Below are 20,335 nucleotides of genomic sequence, written 5' to 3'. Positions count from 1 at the left end.
TTAATTGATTAACCTTCATGGAATGCCTCCAGGATGTCTCAGTGGTGAAAAGGTTCATCTGGGGCTCTCAATCACAGTAAATTATACTGAAAATCATGCCATCCTGTTTTTTTTTATTTTCTTCACCAGGTTTTACCCTTCTAAGAAACCTTAAATGCAGGGGAAAGATTAAGGAGGTTTAATTCACCTACAGCAGATTATAGGATACAGCGTCAATCATAATGACTTCTGGGCTTATATGTAGAGGAAATAATCCACCCAGTGCATTACAATGTTGTTTGAGCTATACATTATCTGTATACAACAACTGGATTAAGTGTTTTGAGTATTTTCAGAGAGCAGAGATGGAACAATTAACTTTTTAAACTCTCTCTACCTTCTCTATCATAGACTCATGATAGACACTCACAATACATGCCACATAGAAGTGGTTTACATTATCTGAAAGCTGGTAGCCCGAAGATTAATTTGAGATACAGAAAGAAAGAAAAAGACATATAACGGCCTACAACATTATGATGGAAGTACATGATGAATACCATTTTTTATGCAGATAAGATGCAAAATTTAAGCGTGTGTGACCCCTTGAGAATTAATAAAAATGATCTGAAATTCAATCCAAAAAACCACATTAAGAGACCAAGACCTTGAGGAACACGACAGAAAAATTCATGTTGTGATTTGGTATTAAGAACTTTTGAATTTGTCTGAGACAATAAATGAAAAAACAGTTAGTTTAGTTTTTCCCAAAAACTGTATTGGATAAGCAGAAAGTGGGCATGTCTATATTTTCCATCTCTCTCTCTCTCTCTCTTTTGAATTGCCATGCCAGTTTTCCCTCACCAAAATTTAGCCTGCCTTTGGAGCTTAACTTAGCCTCCTTCCTAACAAGTTAACATGACATGGCCGATACCAATGGATTGGTCTTCTAGTTTCATATGATACCAATATTGTCACTGTAGAGTCTGCAGCCTCTGAAAGAGGATAATTTTGCACAGTCAGACACCGATTAAGGCATGTGGGAAATATGGATTTTGGTTTTCTTCCTGTTACCAAATCAGGCAAGTCAGTACTTTCTCTGTCCCTCCCTCACTTCCCCTCAAAAAATTTATGCAATTAATTCTGCAGCCTGTTGCCACATAACTGATTTATTCAACAAAAAGATAAGACTTGACCCTGAGACAGAGGGTTGCTCTGGGCTGCTGACATTTCATTTATTAACTACTGCTTGTCTGCTTCAAAGCAGCGTCTACAATTTAAAATGGTTCCACAGCTTCCCAAAGCTGTTGAAAACCACTACTGGACTTAGTGCTACTGAAAGACTCTGGACAAGTTAAAGTTAAACAGGCAATGAATAAAAAACAAAATAAGAACTCACTCTTCTTAGCAGCAGCCATGTCACAGAAACTGGTCCAGTAGAGACACACTTGGACACACACTGTCACAGCCTAGTCATCTCAGCAGTCTGACCTCAGAAGGACCCTGCAAAACAAGTTAGGATAACAGAGACAATGAGAGACAAGCATTTAGCTTCATATAGAGAGCAGGAGAGACTAAGTGACAGAAAACAATAGGCAGTGATTAGATCAAAAGAACAGTGCTTGAAGATAACGAGGGGGGTTGTGCATGAAAGAGAAATAAAACGCTCGCAACAGTAAGCTTCCCAGGGTGTTTTTCTTTCTAAATGCATGACCTCAGGTTAGCGTGTATTTCAGCTGAGAGCACAGCTGTGCAGCACTGGTCCAGCCAGGAGTATCAGCGACTCCCGACAGAGACTTCAATTAAAGGAAAAACAACAAAACAGTCTAAGAGGATTAGCTCGGGGCTGAAGCTGTTGTTTGTGGGCTGTGCAGAGATGGAAAACCATCATCATATCTCTGGGAGGTGCTTCATATAAATATTGAAATAAAGATAATATATCGTACAACAATGTAATGGCAGCAAATAAGTCAAGGGGATAGCTGGCAGGTCTATCTGATCTGCTGCAATAACACTCAGGAGAACAGCCTGGTTTTCACTGTTGTTATGCAACAATAACTAACACATGAGTTCAGTCTAACAAGTTCTCCAGAGCTGTTATTTTACATAATATTGAAAGCCAGGTGAGAGCTTTACATGAGCACAACACACACACTCATTACATTATTATACAACCTACACTAATGTTATCGGAAGTGGCAGCATAGCTGTTGTAATACTATTAATTGTAGTAGCAGTATTTGTAGTTGTGACACAAGTGAAAAAACAAGAACGTTTGCTAAATCCTGACCACAAGAGTTAGTGGAGCAACTAATGCCAGCCTGCCAACTGGTGCTTTGTGAAAATCAGCTTGAGGGGCATCTTTAAACAAACAGGCAGCATGGAGAGCAGCAACTAAACACCAACACACTAAAGTTACCCTGCAGGTTTAGAAGTGCCAAGTTTAAAGAACACTGCTACACCAGTCCTGTTTTTGTTTTGTTTTTTACCTCCACCAAGGATATTTTCTGTGCTGTTTGTTTGTCTGTTTACAACAAGTTGAATTTAAGACTTTCTAAAGAGATCATTAGGAATGCAATTTACAACCTATTTCATGTCCTTACTGGCAAAAAAGCACAAAAGATATGATGGAAAATCAGGGTCCCAGAACACTGTTTGTTTGTTTGACAGTTTGTTTAAAAGGACAGTGGCATGCTTGCAACACCAGTATATGTGCAATTAAAAGAGCATCAAGAATAACACAAGAAATTAATGGGGCTTCTTTCCATTGTGGTAATTGTTGTAATGGGATGTAACATCACCACAATTTTAACAACGCTTTTCCACAAACTAAGGTGTGGCTATGGAAACATTAATACACACTTCATACGATTAATTATAGTCTTACTCACGACCAAATGTGAATCGTCTACAACAAATTTCAGCAATTTTATAGGAAAAACATTAAAACTTCATGTTTCACAATGACAAGCAATAATACTGACCCTTTAGTTTGTTTGTGCAGAGTTACACATCATAGAAGAGCGGACTATTGGCCTTGTCGGAGGTCTGCACTTTCTGAGTGGCCTTAAAGTTGTGTTTGCCTTGCTTCTAAGCAATTTTTTTTTGTTAACCCTACTGGAGGGAAGAATGATTCACACACAAACACTTTGTACTTCAATAGAAAACTTGGAGGATTTTTTCCCCGCGGAGATCAAAACTGTCTGAGTTTTCACAACAAGCAGTGTAAATATACAGTATGTGCATTGTAGAGACTTTCGAGCATTGTTTTCCTTTCAGTATTGAAGCAGCCAGCATCATCCTGTAAGAAGACTAAGGATGCTCCTTCACTCTTCATGCAAAGCACAAGTACATGCAGCCATGTTACATCATTTGTTGTTGTTTTTTTACCAGGCTTTGTCTGGACAAAACAAAAATCAGATGCTGCTTTATTAAAAACAGCCATGGAAATGTTTTTTGTTTTTTTTTTTCGAAAATAACAACTGTGCAAAGTCCAACCTTGTTCACAGAATTGTGTGATTCCTGTTAGTGTGTGGTATTCCTAGTAAATTGCTCACTTTACACATTTTCTCACAGGAACCACTCACATTTGCAAGAATCACTTGTGGTTTGCGCTTCCTTCTTTTACTCTAGAAAGGCGGGGAATAAAGATGCAATGAATGAGTATGAGAGCCAGAGTCGTTGTTTTTCTTGCTGTAACACGGAAGGGAGGGGTGTCACACCACGGAACAAAAATCTTATAATGTCACATCCGTTGAGAACGGTTTGGAATCAGAGGATGATCTACTTTTAACAGTATCAGTGCTGCTTTGGGTGCCTAAATGGGTCACTATGATTAGAAAATCTCTGATGAGATTCAAACGTGCATGCCTCCAGCTGCAGCAGCGTCACACGTGAAATATGTCTGATTAGGTAAAAGCTGGACAAAAACGTGGAAGCTTACAGGTGTTTATGTAATTGCTTTAGGTGACTGTTTTCACATCAAATCCTTTATCCCTATAGTGTCTTCTTTGACCACTGTCACTGTCTACAGCTTACCTACAGCTTGCTTCAGCTACTGCTTCACTCCAGTTTACTAAACAATGAGTCTTATTTTTGCAATCATGATCACTCCTAATACATACACTGTTTGGATATAGTTAAAGGGATAATTTGGGTCATTTTGAGTGGGGTTGAATGGGATACTTATTCATAGTCAGTGTATTACCTATGGCAGTTGCCAAATTTTGAGAAGCAGAGAGGAGTCCTGATGTAGAAAGCTAAGCAATGTACTGCTGAGGACAGGGTCAGCAACAAAATGTATTTTAGCCACCTCAACAAAGGCCCACCTAAAAGGAAAAAACGTGTTCACTATAATTAAAATATTTTCACCACTTAAGGTTACCGTCAGACAGCCTTTTCTGACTGGAAATCATTGTTATGTAAGCCAAATATTGTTCTCTCCAAACCAACCAGACTGGCAAAATCAGTCAGAGTACCTGCAGAAAACGGGAGTTACTGGTCTACAGCTGCCAGGATTGGTTAGTTTGTTTGTGTTACTGTGTGATTTCGGGGGGATCTGAAATATCATTTTAAGACATTGAAGTCACACAATAACACAAAGAAACAAACACATCAAAGCAGCATCAGACAAACAAGTCCTGTGTTCTGCAAGTAAAACTGCTGATTTTGCCAATGGACTAATTTGGAGGGAGCAATCTTTGGCTTATGTAATTGCAGTTTCCCATCATAAAAGACTGTCTGTTGGCCAGGTAAAGCTGTGAAAATATTCTAAATATACTGTACACTTAATATTGAATCTTCTTGGTGAGCAATTTCAAGTAGATAAAACATGTTTTGTCCATAGCAGCATATTGCTGTTGCTGGTAGTCCTCTGCTTTTCCAAACTGGCAGAGAGCCAACTGCCATCTACTTGAGGTGACACTGACTATTGATAAGTACCTTCTACAATAACCCAAACTATGGCCAGGAACTGGGAATGCAGTAACATCACTAAAAAGGAATCCTGCAGATCAAGGCGCATTGGAGTCAGACCATCAGACAGGCTTTAAACAAAACCCTGGGTTAGCCAAACTTATTTGGAAGAGAAAACAAAGGCAAAAGGCAAAGTTATTAGTACCATCTGTCCATTTTATACAACAGTCACAACAACTTCCTTGTTCATCTTAGACCTACCATACCTGTGCATAGTTTCCCTGTGCAGTTACAGACACCTCGGCAGCACTAAATTTCATTTTTACTTCCAAATAAAGATCTGGCTTCACTCTTGGCATGTTTACAACTCGTCAAATCATCTGACTACTTGTGTTTCTTTCCCTGTCAGACATTGCTGTTCCAGTGTCACAGTTACCTAATTTTCTTCAAGTTAATTTGATTTAGCCATCAGAAAACTTTGGAAAAGTTCCAGATAGTGTAGCATAGTGGAAATGGGCTGTGGATTTTGAACATTTAAGCATAGAGTGATGTGCACGATGAATATGCAATGTCAATCAGGACCAGTGAGACCCAAAAAATGTTAAGGTTAGGTTAAAGACACTCTACCACACAGATGTTTATATAAATAAGCTGCCAATTATCTAATAAGCACGGCTGGTAACAGCTTAAATCATGTATTTAGTTGTTTCTGTTTATTCACGCTGTATGACTGATTCTTCTAGAGTAACCTTCAAGAAGGTGTGAGCACTGAACTCATTTGACAAGCATGACCACCTTATTTAAATCCTGAAGCCCAAACAGGCTTTGCTGCTGACAGCTCTCCCTCAGCCTGCTGTCACAGTTGACAAATTAAAATTGCAGATACCACAGAGAGCAGCAAAAGGTACCCATTTCCTACATTTAATTTATGCTTGTTATTTTGGGAAAGTGATTTAGTCTCCTCCATGTGATGCAGACACATACTGGGAGTGACAGGAAAAACATAACGACACTATTAACCCTTTATATAGCGTGTTACCTTTGTCCTTTAGTGCACCTGTTAACATTATGTTACTACAGCTAAAGCATTAATTCATTAGTGAACCAACAGAAAATTAATCAAACAAGTGTATCAATCAATTTATGGGTTCTATCATTTTTTTAAGCAAAAAAAAATTACATTTCACTGCCTTCAGTTCATCAGTAAGGGAAGGGTGAATCACACATGTGCAGGTCTCAAGTCTTAATCTTCAAGTCTCAAGCAAATCCTATGTTACTGTGGTGAGAAGTCAAGCAGAGTCTCTGCTTTCAGTCAAACAAGTCATGTCGTGCTCAGGTTACGCAAGTTACAAGACAAGTCATATGAAATTCTGATGATCCGCTACAGTCTCCATATTTAAATCAGTTAAAATAGAGCAGAGCTGTAATGATTAATTGATGATTAATCAATCAATCAATCAATCAATCAATCAATTAGACTGGAATTAAATTGCCAACTATTTTGTTCATTAATTGATTGGTATGAGTATTTTTTTAAAACAATTAAGAATCAAACTTCTTTGATTTCAGCTTCTTCTTAAATGTGAATATTTTCTGGTTTCTAAGAGTAAACTGGATTATTTTCAACTGTCGCTGCCTGCTGACACCTTTAAGTTTGATATTTAGGGCTGCAACAAACTATCATTGGCATAGTCGATTTATCAGTCGATTATTTTCTTGATTAAATGATTAAAATGTCAGAAAATGGTGAAAAATGTCATTAAGTGTTATCCAAAGCCTAAGATGACACCCTTAAATGTCTTGCTTTACCAAGAACCCAAAAATATTCACTAGAATCAGTGAATTAGGACATTTTCTCTTTAAAAAGGTTACTCAAACCAATTAATTGATTATCAAACTAATTAATGTAATAATTGATTAATAATCAGTAATTTTTTTAATCATTGCAGCTCTAATGATTTTGGACATTTTGTGGAATTTTGAGCCCCTTCCATGATAGCTACCTCATGCTAATATTTGATAATATTAATATAAATAAATATTTGTTTTAAAAGAAATCAATATTTTAGTATGATCTGACTACAGTCTAAGACAAGTCTCAAGTCAAGAAAGCCAAGTCAAAATCAAGTCTTTAATCAAATTCAGTCAAGCAAGTCACAAGTCCTCAAATTTGTGACTTAAATCATTTAAGTGATTCCCCAATCTCTGTTTAAAAAGTAACTTATCAATAAATAACACACAAAATATCACAACATAACAAGACTTTGGCAGAAAGTGAATGATAACAGTGACAATATCTCCAGTATACAACGTTACATTACCTACAATGTTTTGACGCAGCGTCGTACAACATATTAACATAAAGTCACTTTAATTAACATTATTATCTGGTGTCACAGCAAAATAAACAAATATCTACATGTTAGCTAGCCTTCCAGAGAGATGACTCTGTCCCTGCTAGCTGTTAACTACTCATTTCCCTAAAAAGTTGCATCGACGTAAATTTCTTTTGTTTTGTTTTCGATCAAGCTTACCTGACTTTATTGTCGACAGATGAAACTCGTATGTCTGACTGTACAGACAGCCCAAACCGTCGTGGTTAGCTCTGTGAAACTGTTGTTTGGTACAGGAGACCAGCTACATTAATACCACCAGCAAGCAGCTCAAAATACACACGGACACCAACGCCTCCACTCCCCTCTTCTACTCTCCGCTACACTTTCTCCGCCGGACAATTTCCGCATTTGATCACGTGGTTCGCCCGCGGCTCCTCGTGCGCTGCTGCTTATAAACAATTTGTTTCTTGTTTTTTTTTATGTAATACGGTTAAACATAATATACATAGTATCCGCCACTGGTCAACACACTGGTCAAGACACGAGTGATGTTCAAAGCTTGTTGTTGAGCAAAAGGCGCTATCTAGTGGTGATTTTTGCGCATAGCACGATTTGAATTAAAAGTCAATACGTTCTGGTCAAACGTTAATTTGTTTTATTTAACGCAACAAAATATGTTTTTCTTATCCCTTTAATAATTATGTGAACCCATTGTGGGGTCTCTTGTTTTTAATTCAAACCTTGTAGCTAAATCTAGACTGAAACCAACATTTCTTAATAAATATATATAACAGAACAGAAATCATTTTATTGTCTTTGTTCAGAGTACAGCGAAATTAAAAGTAATCCTTTCAGTGCATTCACACAAATCAAACAAAGGTTAAAAATAAAGAAAGAGAAATATAAAATAAAAATAAACAGAATATAAAAATATATTATAAATAATATGTGTAAAACCAGAATTGTACATTAACTGAACATTTACTGAATAGTACTGACCTAAGTAGAAATAGTGCAGCTAGGAATAAATACTAAATATATACATACCAGGTGTGGTTGGATGTAAACACCTGTGCACGTTCCAAATATACATACACCACTTTGAACTGTTCAGTTTTTCTCTCAGGATAAGATAAGATAAGATAAGATAAGATAAGATGTACCTTCACAGATCCCCTATAGGTAAAATTCAATTTGACACGAGGATAAAAATGTAGCAGCAGAGGGGAAATGTAGTCAAGAATAAAATAAAATAAAACAGAATAGAATTTTTTAAAAGAAGGAATCTGGATATGTGCATATATACTGTTTCTAAAAAATTCATACGGTATACAAAATCCTTATATATTTATGTAACAGCAATACTGATTATTATTGATTATTACATGGTTTACATAGTTTTTTTAGGCATATTGTAGTCTTTAATTACTACGTTATTTGTCACAGATTATCTTTGTGTAACGCAAAATAAAAATATATAAATAAATTATGATAAAATATGTAAAAAAAAAAAAAAAAGAAAGAAAGAAAACAGAAAACATTGATGTAAACGTAAAGCTAAATTGGATAAAGTTTACGACGTTTTTTTTTTTTTTTTTTTACCCAGCAGCCCACCTGTCCTCCGCCCTCATCATCCCTCCAGGATGGAAGAGAGGGCAGCTAGTTTGTTAAGAGCGTCCCTGAACAAGTCGCTGCCTTGACCGTTTCGTTAAACTTTGTTAAAACATTGTTAGTCTGAAGGATGAATGTTGAATGTATTTAGCGGGTAAGATTTCGGCTTGTATAAGACACTTTTACACGGCTTTATTTTATGCTTTTGACGCGCGACCGGAGTCCGAGCACCTAGCACCAACGCCCACCCACCCCCGGGCCTAAGTTTAAGGCTTCGGCTAGCTAACGTCCAACTCGTCTTCACGGTAAGAATATCAGTGATATCAATGTAAATTTTAATGATTGGTTGTTGTTAAACTGTAACAGAAAATAATGTGATGTGTGTGTGTTGGGTGAAATGTTGTTAATATTGGCGTAATTACCATAGCTAGCTGCCTATATGCTAATGTAAGGGCTGCGCTCATGGCGGCGCTAGCTTAGCAAATTGACGTTGATTAGCATTAACTCGGTGTTAATGGCGTAGGTAGTTACTACCCAGAAAGTCGTCAGTTGTGTGTTTCGTGCTTTAAGTGTGCTGTGTAAAGAAAGCACTGGGGAATATGGAGTTTATGTAGTTGTCAAAATTACCATTAATTCAGGTTTTGATCAGCATATGGTTGATGGCGCACATCTACGAGGATCAGAAGAGACTGGGCGAAATTAAAGATGGGGGCTGGTATGAATGATATGAAGCACAGTGTCCTGGCTGAGTTTATAATATTCATAAATAATTATGCACAGGTGACAGGTGTGTTAGTCATTTTAAACGTTTTTCAGCAGTTAAGATTGTTATTTAGCCATAACAGTTTACAAACACTTTTTAAATTAAGTTTTAGTTAGGCATAACAATTAATAATTGACAGAGTAAGTACTATATTTGAAAATTTGATCAAGGGAAAAAATAACCAATCTGCTGTCAAATAAAGATTTTAAATAGGGCTGCAATTAACGATTGTTTTTGTAGTTGATAATTTGTTGATTGTTTTCTTGATTAATCAATTCAATTGTTTGAAAATCCTAAAAAATTGTGAAAAATTTATGTTTTAACCAAAAAGTAAGATGACGTTCTCAAATGTCTTATTTTAGTCTCAACCCAAAGATATTCAGTTTATTATCAGAGGTAGAGATGTACCGATCGACCGACCAGAGACCGGAACCGGCCAGTTTTCAGCATGACCGTCCCTGACCGGTGACCGGCGTCACATATCCGATTCTGTGCCTGTCATTGTCACACATGAGAGAGCAGCTGATAATGTCGCAGAACAGCCGTAAACTTTGTAGCTCTTCAGGCTAATGTTAGCCAGCAGCACACTGCTGTTCACAGAGGGACAGTTAAAATCTCACGCACAGCACCCGTCGCCGGTTTGTTTATATCTGCTTCCATAGGAGATCACGTGAAATCGCATCCTGTGAAATCCAAAATTTAATGCGTTTTTGAGTCTTTGATGGATTGGTATACTGAGAACACAGCTCACACAAGAAACCTTACAAAAATAACCATGCACAAATCCACATACCCTCAACTAGAGAGACAAAGCATTCACAGGCTCATACTTGTATAAATTTGCTATGCAGCTTTTTAAGGTCCAGAAGAAAAGCCTAATATAGAATAAAACGATTTGGTACTGAGAGAGTGACTGCATGGTTTTAAGCCCCACCTCAGAGAAGTCTCTCAACAGCCCGGCTAGCTCAGTCGGTAGAGCATGAGACTCTTAATCTCAGGGTCGTGGGTTCGAGCCCCACGTTGGGCGCACAACTTTTTTTTCCCCCTTATTTTTCTGGATTGTTATATGTTATGTGAGTGTTTATTGGTTTTACTCCCTGGTGAGGAAATTATCTTGAGGACAAGTGAATATATCTGGTGCTTTCAGTGCTAAACTGAAAGACTGGTATCTTGCCAGTAATCTACATTTAATCTGTTTTTATTGTTATGTGCAGTTTGATAATATAGCCAGGTGTTTTTAAAATGACCATAAAAAAGTGGTAAAAGCAAATATTTATATGCAATGCAAGACATGATAGCACAGCATGTGTTGTTTCTTTTTATAACTGTGAAACAATGCAAGGGATGAGTACCTTTTCTGTTTAGCCCAACATAAAAATTCTTGTACCAGTACTGTGACCAACAGCTCTGTTGGTCGTTTCATCTGCTGGTCCACCAGTATTTCCTGTCCTTTAGTGATGACAGTTTTTGCCCTAGGAAAATTATTGGTAGTAGCGAGAGTAGTTCCTTTTTCCACTGGTGTGATTTAGTCCCACTTCTTATGCTTAAGCCACAGAGATCAAGTGGTTTTGGCTGTGTGTAAATGCATGCACAAAGATGGATGCATGCAAGTGCATATCTTGCAATAGCTGGTTGCAGCTATTGTGAATTTGTGCTTGTTTCTAATGAAATGTGAGACATAGTTTCACTGAAGAATGAGGCTGGTCTATGCTCAACTTAAATTCTGCAGTTTGAAGACAATACCAGTACAAGATATTTAACTATCGATAGTTCATGCTCTTGTGAGTGATACAATTTGAAGATCTAAACAGGTTTAAATGAGTAGATATTCAAACTGCAGGTCTTAAAAGCTGTTGGAAAGCAAACAGTGCTTCACCCGCCCTCTTCTCCTTCCCCAGTTGTGTATCTAATGGCTGCTTTAGCTCATGTTTACCTTCTTTCTGGTTTTGAGTTGAGATTAAATTAAAAACTGTCGTCCCTGGGTGGGCTCGAACCACCAACCTTTCGGTTAACAGCCGAACGCGCTAACCGATTGCGCCACAGAGACTGTCTGATTAGGGGATCGGCTGACAGATTCCTGATCATGTGGTGCAATCAGCATGATAGGGTAAAAGGTTGGGTTGGTGGGCTCTTGAAACCAGCATTTCACTTACCCCAGTAATGTTCTTGTTGGCCACCCTGACTCAGTTCTCTCTGCTGTTGTGAAAGGGACCATGCATTTGAATGGTCTGTCTTGTAGGGGTCCTCTTTGGGCCATCCCAGAGAGAAGTCCCTAACAAAAGAAAGCATAAACCTGCTAACAAATTCTTGTTGAAATAAGTAGGAGGAGAGATCGTTAGCAGTTGGTGGGCTGGCAGCAGTCCTGTGGTGTGTTTGCCCAACATAGTTAACATGGCATATAGTTGATTGACTTTCACAATGTAGACAGTAGTTTTGATGATTGCATAATAGCCCGGCTAGCTCAGTCGGTAGAGCATGAGACTCTTAATCTCAGGGTCGTGGGTTCGAGCCCCACGTTGGGCGCAAAGGTTTTTATGAGGAATTCTTGGTTCCTTGGTAAGGCTATTCTGATGGTTTAAAAACAAAAGAAAACGAGGAACCTCAAATTAACAAGGGACTCTGATGATGTCGCCGGTGCCCTTGTGGGGTTTCCCTTGATTGTGGGGTTTGTTAGTGATTGCCAGAATTTGTCAGACAGAGGGACAATGGCTAAAATTGCCTAGTGTGGCCTGAGCTTAAGTAGCCTGAAGCTGATGCCATCAGAACCTGTAGCCTTTCTTGCCCTGATCTTCTTTAGCTCCTGTCTCACCTGATTCGCTGTTGTGGAGAGACTGGAAGGGGAGGTGGCAGATGGCTCCTGTTGGAGGAGATGGGGGAGGGGAATGTGATTTGCTCAAGTGTGAAGTTGAGTGGTGTGAGGGGGGGTGCCATTGATGTCACAGGGAGGCCAAGTGGTCTCTGCTTTGGGGGTGGGGGAGGGAGTGGGAGCTGAATCAAACTTGCTAAAAATGCTAAAAATTTTTTCTCTCCAAATCACTTTTGCGTTGTGCTTTTGTAAGCATTCTTCCAACTTCCATCTGTAGCTGTCCCTGACTTGCCTAGTCTAAACCAAAGCAAGGATCCTTGACATTATGCTGGCTTGTAAGTGTACTCAGCTGCCAGTGCTTGTGAAAGAGGGATTCCTACATGAATGACACAAGTTTTGACAGTGTAATAAAATGCTGACGCCCAACGCCCAACACTCACATAACATATAACAATCCAGAAAAGTAAGGGTGAAAAAAAAGTTGTGCGCCCAACGTGGGGCTCGAACCCACGACCCTGAGATTAAGAGTCTCATGCTCTACCGACTGAGCTAGCCGGGCTGTGATATGACTGCTCACCCCCCACACAGAGGACTATCTTTGAACGGAACTGCGCTGGCGGGTGTCTCCATTGTCAAGTCCCATCCCCCCGATGCCTCTGTTGCATAGAAAAATAGTCTGAGTGGTACATGATGCTGCATCTCGGTCTCTGTGGCGCAATCGGTTAGCGCGTTCGGCTGTTAACCGAAAGGTTGGTGGTTCGAGCCCACCCAGGGACGGTTTCTTTTCTTTCAAGTGTTTCTGTATGAAAATCTTGATAGTAGTACATTTGCTGTGTTTTTTTTCTAATACAACACGAAACACAATTTCACTTAAGAATGAGAGCCATCTGTACTTCTGTTGTGAATGTCATCAATCAAATACTGTAATTCGAAATTGCTTTGTGGTTCTTCTGAAAATATAATACCAGTACCAATTGTTTTAGAGTTGGTATCCCATGTTCTTGTTAGTGATATTTTTTGAAAAAACCTACCAAGCTTAAATGAGGAAGGATTGCTGGGACTGTAGGTCTTGTGACAAAGCTGTTGAGAATCATCCATGGTTTCACCCACCGTCTTTGTTTTGTCTCTTCCCCTCCCCCATCGTCCCCTTTGTTTACCTAAAGGGTTTTTTGGGTCTTGTTTGTCTTCTTACTGGTTTTAAGTTGTGGTTAAAAGCTAAATTTCGTCCCTGGGTGGGCTCGAACCACCAACCTTTCGGTTAACAGCCGAACGCGCTAACCGATTGCGCCACAGAGACTGTTGTCCAAGTTTCAAGAAGGTTAGGGTTAGAACAGTAGCATATATCAGGGCTGTCTGTACTGTGCCATGACAGGAACCAATATATTTAACTGTTTAGACTAAGAGGACATGGTGAATCAGTGTTAGTGGTCAATGTTTTAAACATGTAGAAAACCACAAATCCAAAATCCACTATATGAATATAAAAGCTACAACACATATGCAAAAGCCATAACAGAAATATGGAATAATTACGGAATAATTCTTTTAAATGATAAATGGCAACAGGGTCATGGGCAGCCAAGGCTCATGGATGCACATGGGAAGCGAACGCTGGCCCGTGTGGCCCAATCCAACAGGCAAGCTACTGTTGCTCAAATTGCTGAAGAAGTTAATGCTGGTTCTGATAGAAAAGTGTCAGAATATTCAGTGCATCACAGTTTCTTGTGTATGGGGCTGCATAACTGCAGACCAGTTAGGGGGCCCATGCTGACCCCTGTGCACCGCCGAAAGCACCAACAATTGGCACATGAGCATCAGAACTCGACCATGGAGCAATGGAAGAAGGTGGCCTGGTCTCATGAATCATACTTTCTTTACATTACGTGGATGGCTGGGTGCAAACACATGGCACCAGGATGCACTATGGGAAGAAGGCAAGCCGGCGGAGGCAGTGTGATGCTTTAGGCAATGTTCTGCTGGGAAACTTTGGGTTCTGCCATCCATGTGGATGTTACTTTGACATGTATCACCTACCCAAGCATTGTTGCAGACCATGTACACCCTTTCATGGAAATAGTGTTCCCTTATGGTTGTGGCCTCTTTCAGCAGGATAATGCGCCATGCCGCAAGGCAAAAATGGTTCAGGAATGGTTTGAGGAGCAGAACAAAGAGTTTGAGGTGTTGACATGGCCTCCAAATTCCCCAGATCTCAATCCAATCAAGCATCCGTGGGATGTGCTGGACAAACAAGTCTGATCCATGGAGGCCCCACCTCGCAACTTACAGGACTTAAAGAATCTGCTACTAACATCTTGGTGCCAGATACCACAGCACAACTTCAGGGGTGTAGTGGAGTTCATGCCTCAATGGGTCAGGGCTGTTTTGGCTGCAAAAGGGGGACCAACAGAATATTGGGCAGGTGGTCATAATATAATGCCTGATCAGTGTACATAACAGGAGTACACCCTCAGTGATTCCAGGGCAGTTTACCATGAAATTTAAAGGATACTGTCAGAAGTGGGATTCGAACCCACGCCTCCAGGGGAGACTGCGACCTGAACGCAGCGCCTTAGACCGCTCGGCCATCCTGACTTGTTTTAGGTATAATTAGAAGGCAACCGGATGTCGTGCAGGAGGGGGAACCATACCAACTTGCTATAGTTGCGCACATCTCTGTGCACAGCGCTTATTCCAGAACCATACTCCTTGAGAGGGGCTGGACATTCCTATTCCAGAGATGTCCAGGACCAGATGTGCTGAGTGGGTGTAAGGAGCCCCAAGCTGATCACCAATGGGTTAGAGTTCTCACTGGGGAACATGAGGGCCACCTCTTTCCAAATGCAAGTAGTGAGTATGTCTACGCCCAAATATTTTGAACACTCAAGTTAATAGAGGAGCATAATTGTCAGTTGACCACCATGTGGCGATGAGTTGGATCAGATAAGAGAGGTTGCTGGGAACATCTTGCAGAAGCTCTTGTACATGAAGTCTTCAACTCACACCTCTGAAAGAATTTCTTGTGCATCCTAGAGGAAGCTGAGGACATGGAAGTTTTGTTATCTTTCTCAAACTATGACCTGCAGCATGCACTTTGGGCAGTTTGCAGCTGAGTGTGAGTAATGCAGTGGTAGCAGCAGTGGTAATGAGTTGTCTTCATAGGATGACTGGGCTCAGCCTTAAAGATACAGTGAGGAGCTCAGACATCAGTGAGGGGGCTCACAACTTCACAATATGTCTTTGCAAACATAGTAATGGTTTTGGTCAGTAAAGCTCTCCACAGTGGACTTGTACAATGTTAGCAGCTATAATGCCTCAGACGTCCTTAGAATGAACCAGGACCACATTCATAAAGTACACTTGAGATAGATTCTACCTGGAAAGAGTAAACAAGGGGGGCCACGAACAACCTGGTTGAGAACTCCAACCTCCAGACTTTACATGGCATATCTAATGTGGAGTGAGATAACAGTTGCACAGGATAGGACTGCAGGGAAACACATAGTTACAGCCTTATGTTACACGGGGAATGAAGAAGAAATTTTATTGTGTAACTCTACTGTCACATAAATACATTTGCTCTTTGTTTTTGTTATTCCTTACTTTTGTTTGTAGATGATAGTTTATTAATTTATTCAAGTTAAATTGTTAGTTGGGATGTAACAGCCCATGGATGGTCTTGGACATTAACCATTCCCTTTTTTTTTTTTTTTATCTTGCCTGCTCATTAATTTACTCTTTTGTATTTTGGAAAGAGTAGCTGACTCATGTGGTCAGTGCTTTCAGTTTTTGAATTTGATTATTCTGGATAGATAGGTGCTTGGTTAGCTAAGATGAAATCGTCCCTGGGTGGGCTTGAACCACCAACCTTTCGGTTAACAGCCGAACGCGCTAACCGATTGCGCCACAGAGACTGTGTAATTATGAAATTAAGAGGGTGTGGCATCTGCCTTCAAGCCACGCCCATCTGCAATACTTTATTCCTGCACAATTTAAGTCAAATATTGTCTCTAAGGTGTTATGCAGTTGCCTACCACTAGTCAAGGTGAAATGAAAAAATGTGGCCACAAGCCAAACTTGATTTTAATATTTGATTTGTCCAATTTGTGTGACCCAGAATTTTTAATGAAACCTCAAAGAGGAAGAAGAAGAAAACGTGTGGGAGACGGAGAGAAATTTAATGATTAACCCACTTGGTGTCAATGTATCTGATAATGGCTAGGCAATCTGTGTACCTTTTCTTTGAGGTTGGCTTTGCAACTTTTGGGTCACACAAACATGACAAATTAAATATGAAAATTAAATTAGGTCTGTGGCCCTTTTTTTCATTTCTTGGTTTTGATCTGAGCATAAAATTGAAAGTTAAAATTTCTTGAAACAGTGATGTTTCTGATATCAATTTCATAAACAAATGATTTTTCATTTTCTTAATTTAGATTCTCAATTGAATATTAAAAGAACAAATGTACAAGTCAACATGGCAGCAGTTACAACTCCTCTTATAGGCAACTATCAGTGGAGGCTGGTTTATTAACAAATAATGAATGATAGTACAGTGAAACACAATTTGGATGATATAAGCAGACATTATAATAGCTGACACATACTATAAATTGATAAACACTTATTTGTAGCTGTGTGTAACTGCAGTATAGTTTGTTATTAACCATTTTTTACATGTTTGTATACTGCCTATGACTCCTAAGGTTACTGAAAGAGAAGAGTTACTAAACCATTGCTTGATGGCTTTTTCACATGCTCATTCTAGTATTTTTGTTGACATGGTGTGATTAAATGTGATCAGTATTTCTCTGCAATTTCATTTCTGATAGTGGAATTGAAGAGATCGTGTCATCTCTGTATATCAATTACTAATAAGTATTGTGTTTAGTGTAATAGACCTATTAATGAGGATTTCCAGTGTACTGCTTACAAAACCAAAAGGTTTCTGTCAGAAGTGGGATTCGAACCCACGCCTCCAGGGGAGACTGCGACCTGAACGCAGCGCCTTAGACCGCTCGGCCATCCTGACGTGTTGTAGTGCATGCGGGGCACACAGCTCTACATATATGCATGGGGCACATAGACGTATATGCATCTCTTTGGCTGTAGAATTCTAAATTTAACTGGTCACTCATGTTTTTTGTTCCAGCTACTGTTTTGCAGGGCTATCCATGAACCTTTTTTGCACATAGCACTGGTGGTACAGAGGTTGAAAGTTGTGTAGCACAGGCCACAAAAATCAAGGATTGTAGCACAAGTATAAAACATCTGTGACTGGCAAAGGATACATATGTTGAATGCAGGGCACAAAGGGTGAGGGTGCTGTGGCCGTGTCTATGTCGCCAGATGCTGACTGGTGGATAAGGTGCTGAATTTCACACCCTTTGGACACCACAGGAAGGAATTTATTGTTACTTCCTGTCTCCACTAGGTGACATAACTATTATTTTTGATTGTCATGTAGATGTGTTCAGGCTGGGACTCTTGTCAAATGTGAAGTTTGGTGCTGATTGGATCAGAAAAGTTATAGCAATGTTGTGTTTAATGGCAAGATATCAAAACTTGACACAACACCACGGCCACACCATCGAACATTGATCAAATCTTTTAATAAGTTTTGATCACAAGGTAGTCTAGATGGCACACACAGATTTTGAAGTCAATGAGATTATTTCTGTGGGAGTTCATTAAAATACAATACGTAGAAATAGCCTAAATTGACCAGAAAATTCAAAATGGTTGGCTTTTCTGTTGGGTTTGGGCTATGGGTCCCTGATGGTTTTTTGTGTGTCTGGGTGTAATACGTGTGTACTGATTTTCGTTGGCTCCTTCGAACCAGGACCTTCAGCATGTACTGGGGCAGTTTGCAGCCGAGTGCGAAGTGGCTGGGATGAGAATCAGCACCTCCAAGTCCGAGGCCATGGTTCTCGACTGGAAATAGGTGGCTTGCTCCCTCCGGGTCGGAGAAAAGTTCCTGGCTCAAGTGGAGGAATTCAAGTATCTTGGGGTCTTGTTTACAAGTGAGGGGAGGACGGAGCGTGAGATTGACCGGGGAAGACCCAAGACATGCTGGAGTGACTATGTCACTGGCCAGGGAACGCCTTGGGATCCTCCCGGAATACCTGGAGGAAGTGTCCAGGGAGAGGGAAGTCTGGGCGTCCCTGCTTAGACTGCTGCCCCTGCAACCCGGTCCTGGATGAGCGGAAGATAATGGATGGATGGACAAAAAAAAAAAAAAAAAAAAAAAAACAAGTAAGTTTTGTTAGTTAACTAAAATCATGTAAAAATAGTGAAACTATTAAATTTTAAATTTGTATGTAATTTTTGCAATTTTGTAATTTGTATGATCTTCGTCATCACAGAAATAGATAGGACTGCAATGTTTTTTTGGCCTTCTTAGAAGCCCTGAACAGAGTCCTGCATGGGGCTCCATTAGGGGACTCAGTAGTCCTACTGGGAGACTTGAATGCACACGTGGGCAATGATGGAAACACTTCAAGGGGAGTGACTGGGAGGAATGGCCTCCCTGATTTGAACCCAAACGGGTGTTTCTTATTGGACTTCCATGCTAGTCATGGACTGTCCATAATGCACATTATGTTCCAACACAAGGATGCTCATAAGTGTATGTGGTACCAGATCACCCTAGGCTGAAGGCCAATGATCTATTTTGCCATTGTATCATCTGATCTGAGGCCGTATGTTTTGGACACTCGAGTGAAGAGTGGGAGTGAGCTGTCAATTAATCACCATTGGTCAGAGAACCTGTCCAATTGAAGAAGGAGGCCTTCCGGGATATGTTATCTTGGGATCTCCAGAGGCAGTTGCAAGGTACTGACAGGCCCGAAGGATGGCACAAGTTCCACTTCCATCCAGGATTAATAAAGCTTTATCTTAAATTAAATAAATGTTTTCTTTCTACTCAGACTTTGAAATTAATAACTTTGAATGAAAGAACATTTCACTTTTGACACAGCGGTGTTGCAGAGCACTATTCTGTAACACTACTATTACAGTTGTACATGTGCCCTTTGTTTCTGCGGATATAAATTTATTGATTTTGAAGTTGTCTAGTTAATATGAAAGCGTCCCTGGGTGGGCTCGAACCACCAACCTTTCGGTTAACAGCCGAACGCGCTAACCGATTGCGCCACAGAGACTGCTCTTGAAGGGGTGTGGCTTCAATATTGAAAGCCACACCCACCATAATTTATGATTTAACTTGAGTAGGCAGGGTAATATGGCAGAAACAGTATGCATTTGGTCCACATAAATACATTTGCTCTTTGTTTTTGTTATTCCTTACTTTTGTTTATAGATGATAGTTTATTAATTTATTCAAGTTAAATTGTTAGTTGGGATGTAACAGCCCATGGATGGTCTTGGATATTAACCGTTCCCTTTTTTTTGATCTTGTCTGTTCATTAATTTACTCTTTTGTATTTTGGAAAAGTAGCTGACTCATGTGGTCAGTGCTTTCAGTTTTTGAATTTGATTTTTCTGGATAGATAGGTGCTTGGTTAGCTAAGATGAAATCGTCCCTGGGTGGGCTCGAACCACCAACCTTTCGGTTAACAGCCGAACGCGCTAACCAATTGCGCCACAGAGACTGCTCTTGAGGGGTGTGGCTTCGATATTGAAACCCACACCCACCATAATTTACTATTTAACTTGAGTAGGCAGGGTAATATGGCAGAAACAGTATGTATTTGGTCCACACAGTACACGTGAGGATGTTTTCGTTTTCACTAACTGGAGCCCTGGGGTGTGTTTCAGATGGTATGGTATGCGTAAGATGCTGAAGCCTAAAGCGTTCTTCAGTGATCTGTTTTCCTTGTGTTGCCTCTGAGTTGATGTTTTGTGTTTTTTTTTCCCCTCTGCTTCAGGACCATGCTCATCTCCCTACCTGCACTCCTGCCTGCCCTG

The 20,335-nt window shown here is 39.9% G+C and overlaps 1 protein-coding gene and 11 non-coding genes across 12 annotated transcripts in view; 3 read left to right on the top strand and 9 right to left on the bottom strand.

Moving 5' to 3' along the window:
* adisspb (adipose secreted signaling protein b) overlaps nucleotides 1-7,730 on the bottom strand; it is a 42,541-nt gene extending 34,811 nt beyond the window's left edge. The window contains exons 1-2 of the mRNA XM_084712384.1: nucleotides 7,428-7,730; nucleotides 1,379-1,482 (exon numbers count right to left, since the gene is read on the bottom strand). Coding sequence (XP_084568510.1) covers nucleotides 1,379-1,397 — 19 coding nt within the window. The 5' untranslated portion in view covers nucleotides 1,398-1,482; nucleotides 7,428-7,730. The remainder of the gene's footprint in view (nucleotides 1-1,378; nucleotides 1,483-7,427) is intronic.
* Nucleotides 7,731-10,557: 2,827 nt separating this feature from the next.
* On the top strand, nucleotides 10,558-10,630 carry trnak-cuu (transfer RNA lysine (anticodon CUU)). Its single transcript has one exon. It is a non-coding gene; the product is annotated as a tRNA-Lys (tRNA).
* Nucleotides 10,631-11,576: 946 nt separating this feature from the next.
* Nucleotides 11,577-11,650, bottom strand: trnan-guu (transfer RNA asparagine (anticodon GUU)). Its single transcript has one exon. It is a non-coding gene; the product is annotated as a tRNA-Asn (tRNA).
* A 403-nt stretch (nucleotides 11,651-12,053) lies between these two features.
* trnak-cuu (transfer RNA lysine (anticodon CUU)) lies at nucleotides 12,054-12,126 on the top strand. Its single transcript has one exon. It is a non-coding gene; the product is annotated as a tRNA-Lys (tRNA).
* Nucleotides 12,127-12,895: 769 nt separating this feature from the next.
* Nucleotides 12,896-12,968, bottom strand: trnak-cuu (transfer RNA lysine (anticodon CUU)). Its single transcript has one exon. It is a non-coding gene; the product is annotated as a tRNA-Lys (tRNA).
* A 144-nt stretch (nucleotides 12,969-13,112) lies between these two features.
* trnan-guu (transfer RNA asparagine (anticodon GUU)) lies at nucleotides 13,113-13,186 on the top strand. The gene has a single exon. It is a non-coding gene; the product is annotated as a tRNA-Asn (tRNA).
* A 446-nt stretch (nucleotides 13,187-13,632) lies between these two features.
* On the bottom strand, nucleotides 13,633-13,706 carry trnan-guu (transfer RNA asparagine (anticodon GUU)). The gene has a single exon. It is a non-coding gene; the product is annotated as a tRNA-Asn (tRNA).
* Nucleotides 13,707-14,918: 1,212 nt separating this feature from the next.
* trnal-cag (transfer RNA leucine (anticodon CAG)) lies at nucleotides 14,919-15,001 on the bottom strand. Its single transcript has one exon. It is a non-coding gene; the product is annotated as a tRNA-Leu (tRNA).
* Nucleotides 15,002-16,246: 1,245 nt separating this feature from the next.
* On the bottom strand, nucleotides 16,247-16,320 carry trnan-guu (transfer RNA asparagine (anticodon GUU)). The gene has a single exon. It is a non-coding gene; the product is annotated as a tRNA-Asn (tRNA).
* A 1,035-nt stretch (nucleotides 16,321-17,355) lies between these two features.
* On the bottom strand, nucleotides 17,356-17,438 carry trnal-cag (transfer RNA leucine (anticodon CAG)). Its single transcript has one exon. It is a non-coding gene; the product is annotated as a tRNA-Leu (tRNA).
* A 2,057-nt stretch (nucleotides 17,439-19,495) lies between these two features.
* trnan-guu (transfer RNA asparagine (anticodon GUU)) lies at nucleotides 19,496-19,569 on the bottom strand. Its single transcript has one exon. It is a non-coding gene; the product is annotated as a tRNA-Asn (tRNA).
* A 376-nt stretch (nucleotides 19,570-19,945) lies between these two features.
* trnan-guu (transfer RNA asparagine (anticodon GUU)) lies at nucleotides 19,946-20,019 on the bottom strand. Its single transcript has one exon. It is a non-coding gene; the product is annotated as a tRNA-Asn (tRNA).
* Nucleotides 20,020-20,335: the final 316 nt, after the last annotated feature.

Source organism: Lutjanus erythropterus, chromosome 23 (assembly GCF_056507025.1).
Source record: "Lutjanus erythropterus isolate fLutEry1 chromosome 23, fLutEry1.hap2, whole genome shotgun sequence".
In the NCBI taxonomy this organism is placed as follows: domain Eukaryota; kingdom Metazoa; phylum Chordata; class Actinopteri; order Lutjaniformes; family Lutjanidae; genus Lutjanus; species Lutjanus erythropterus.
This window is presented reverse-complemented; position numbering and strand designations above follow the sequence as displayed.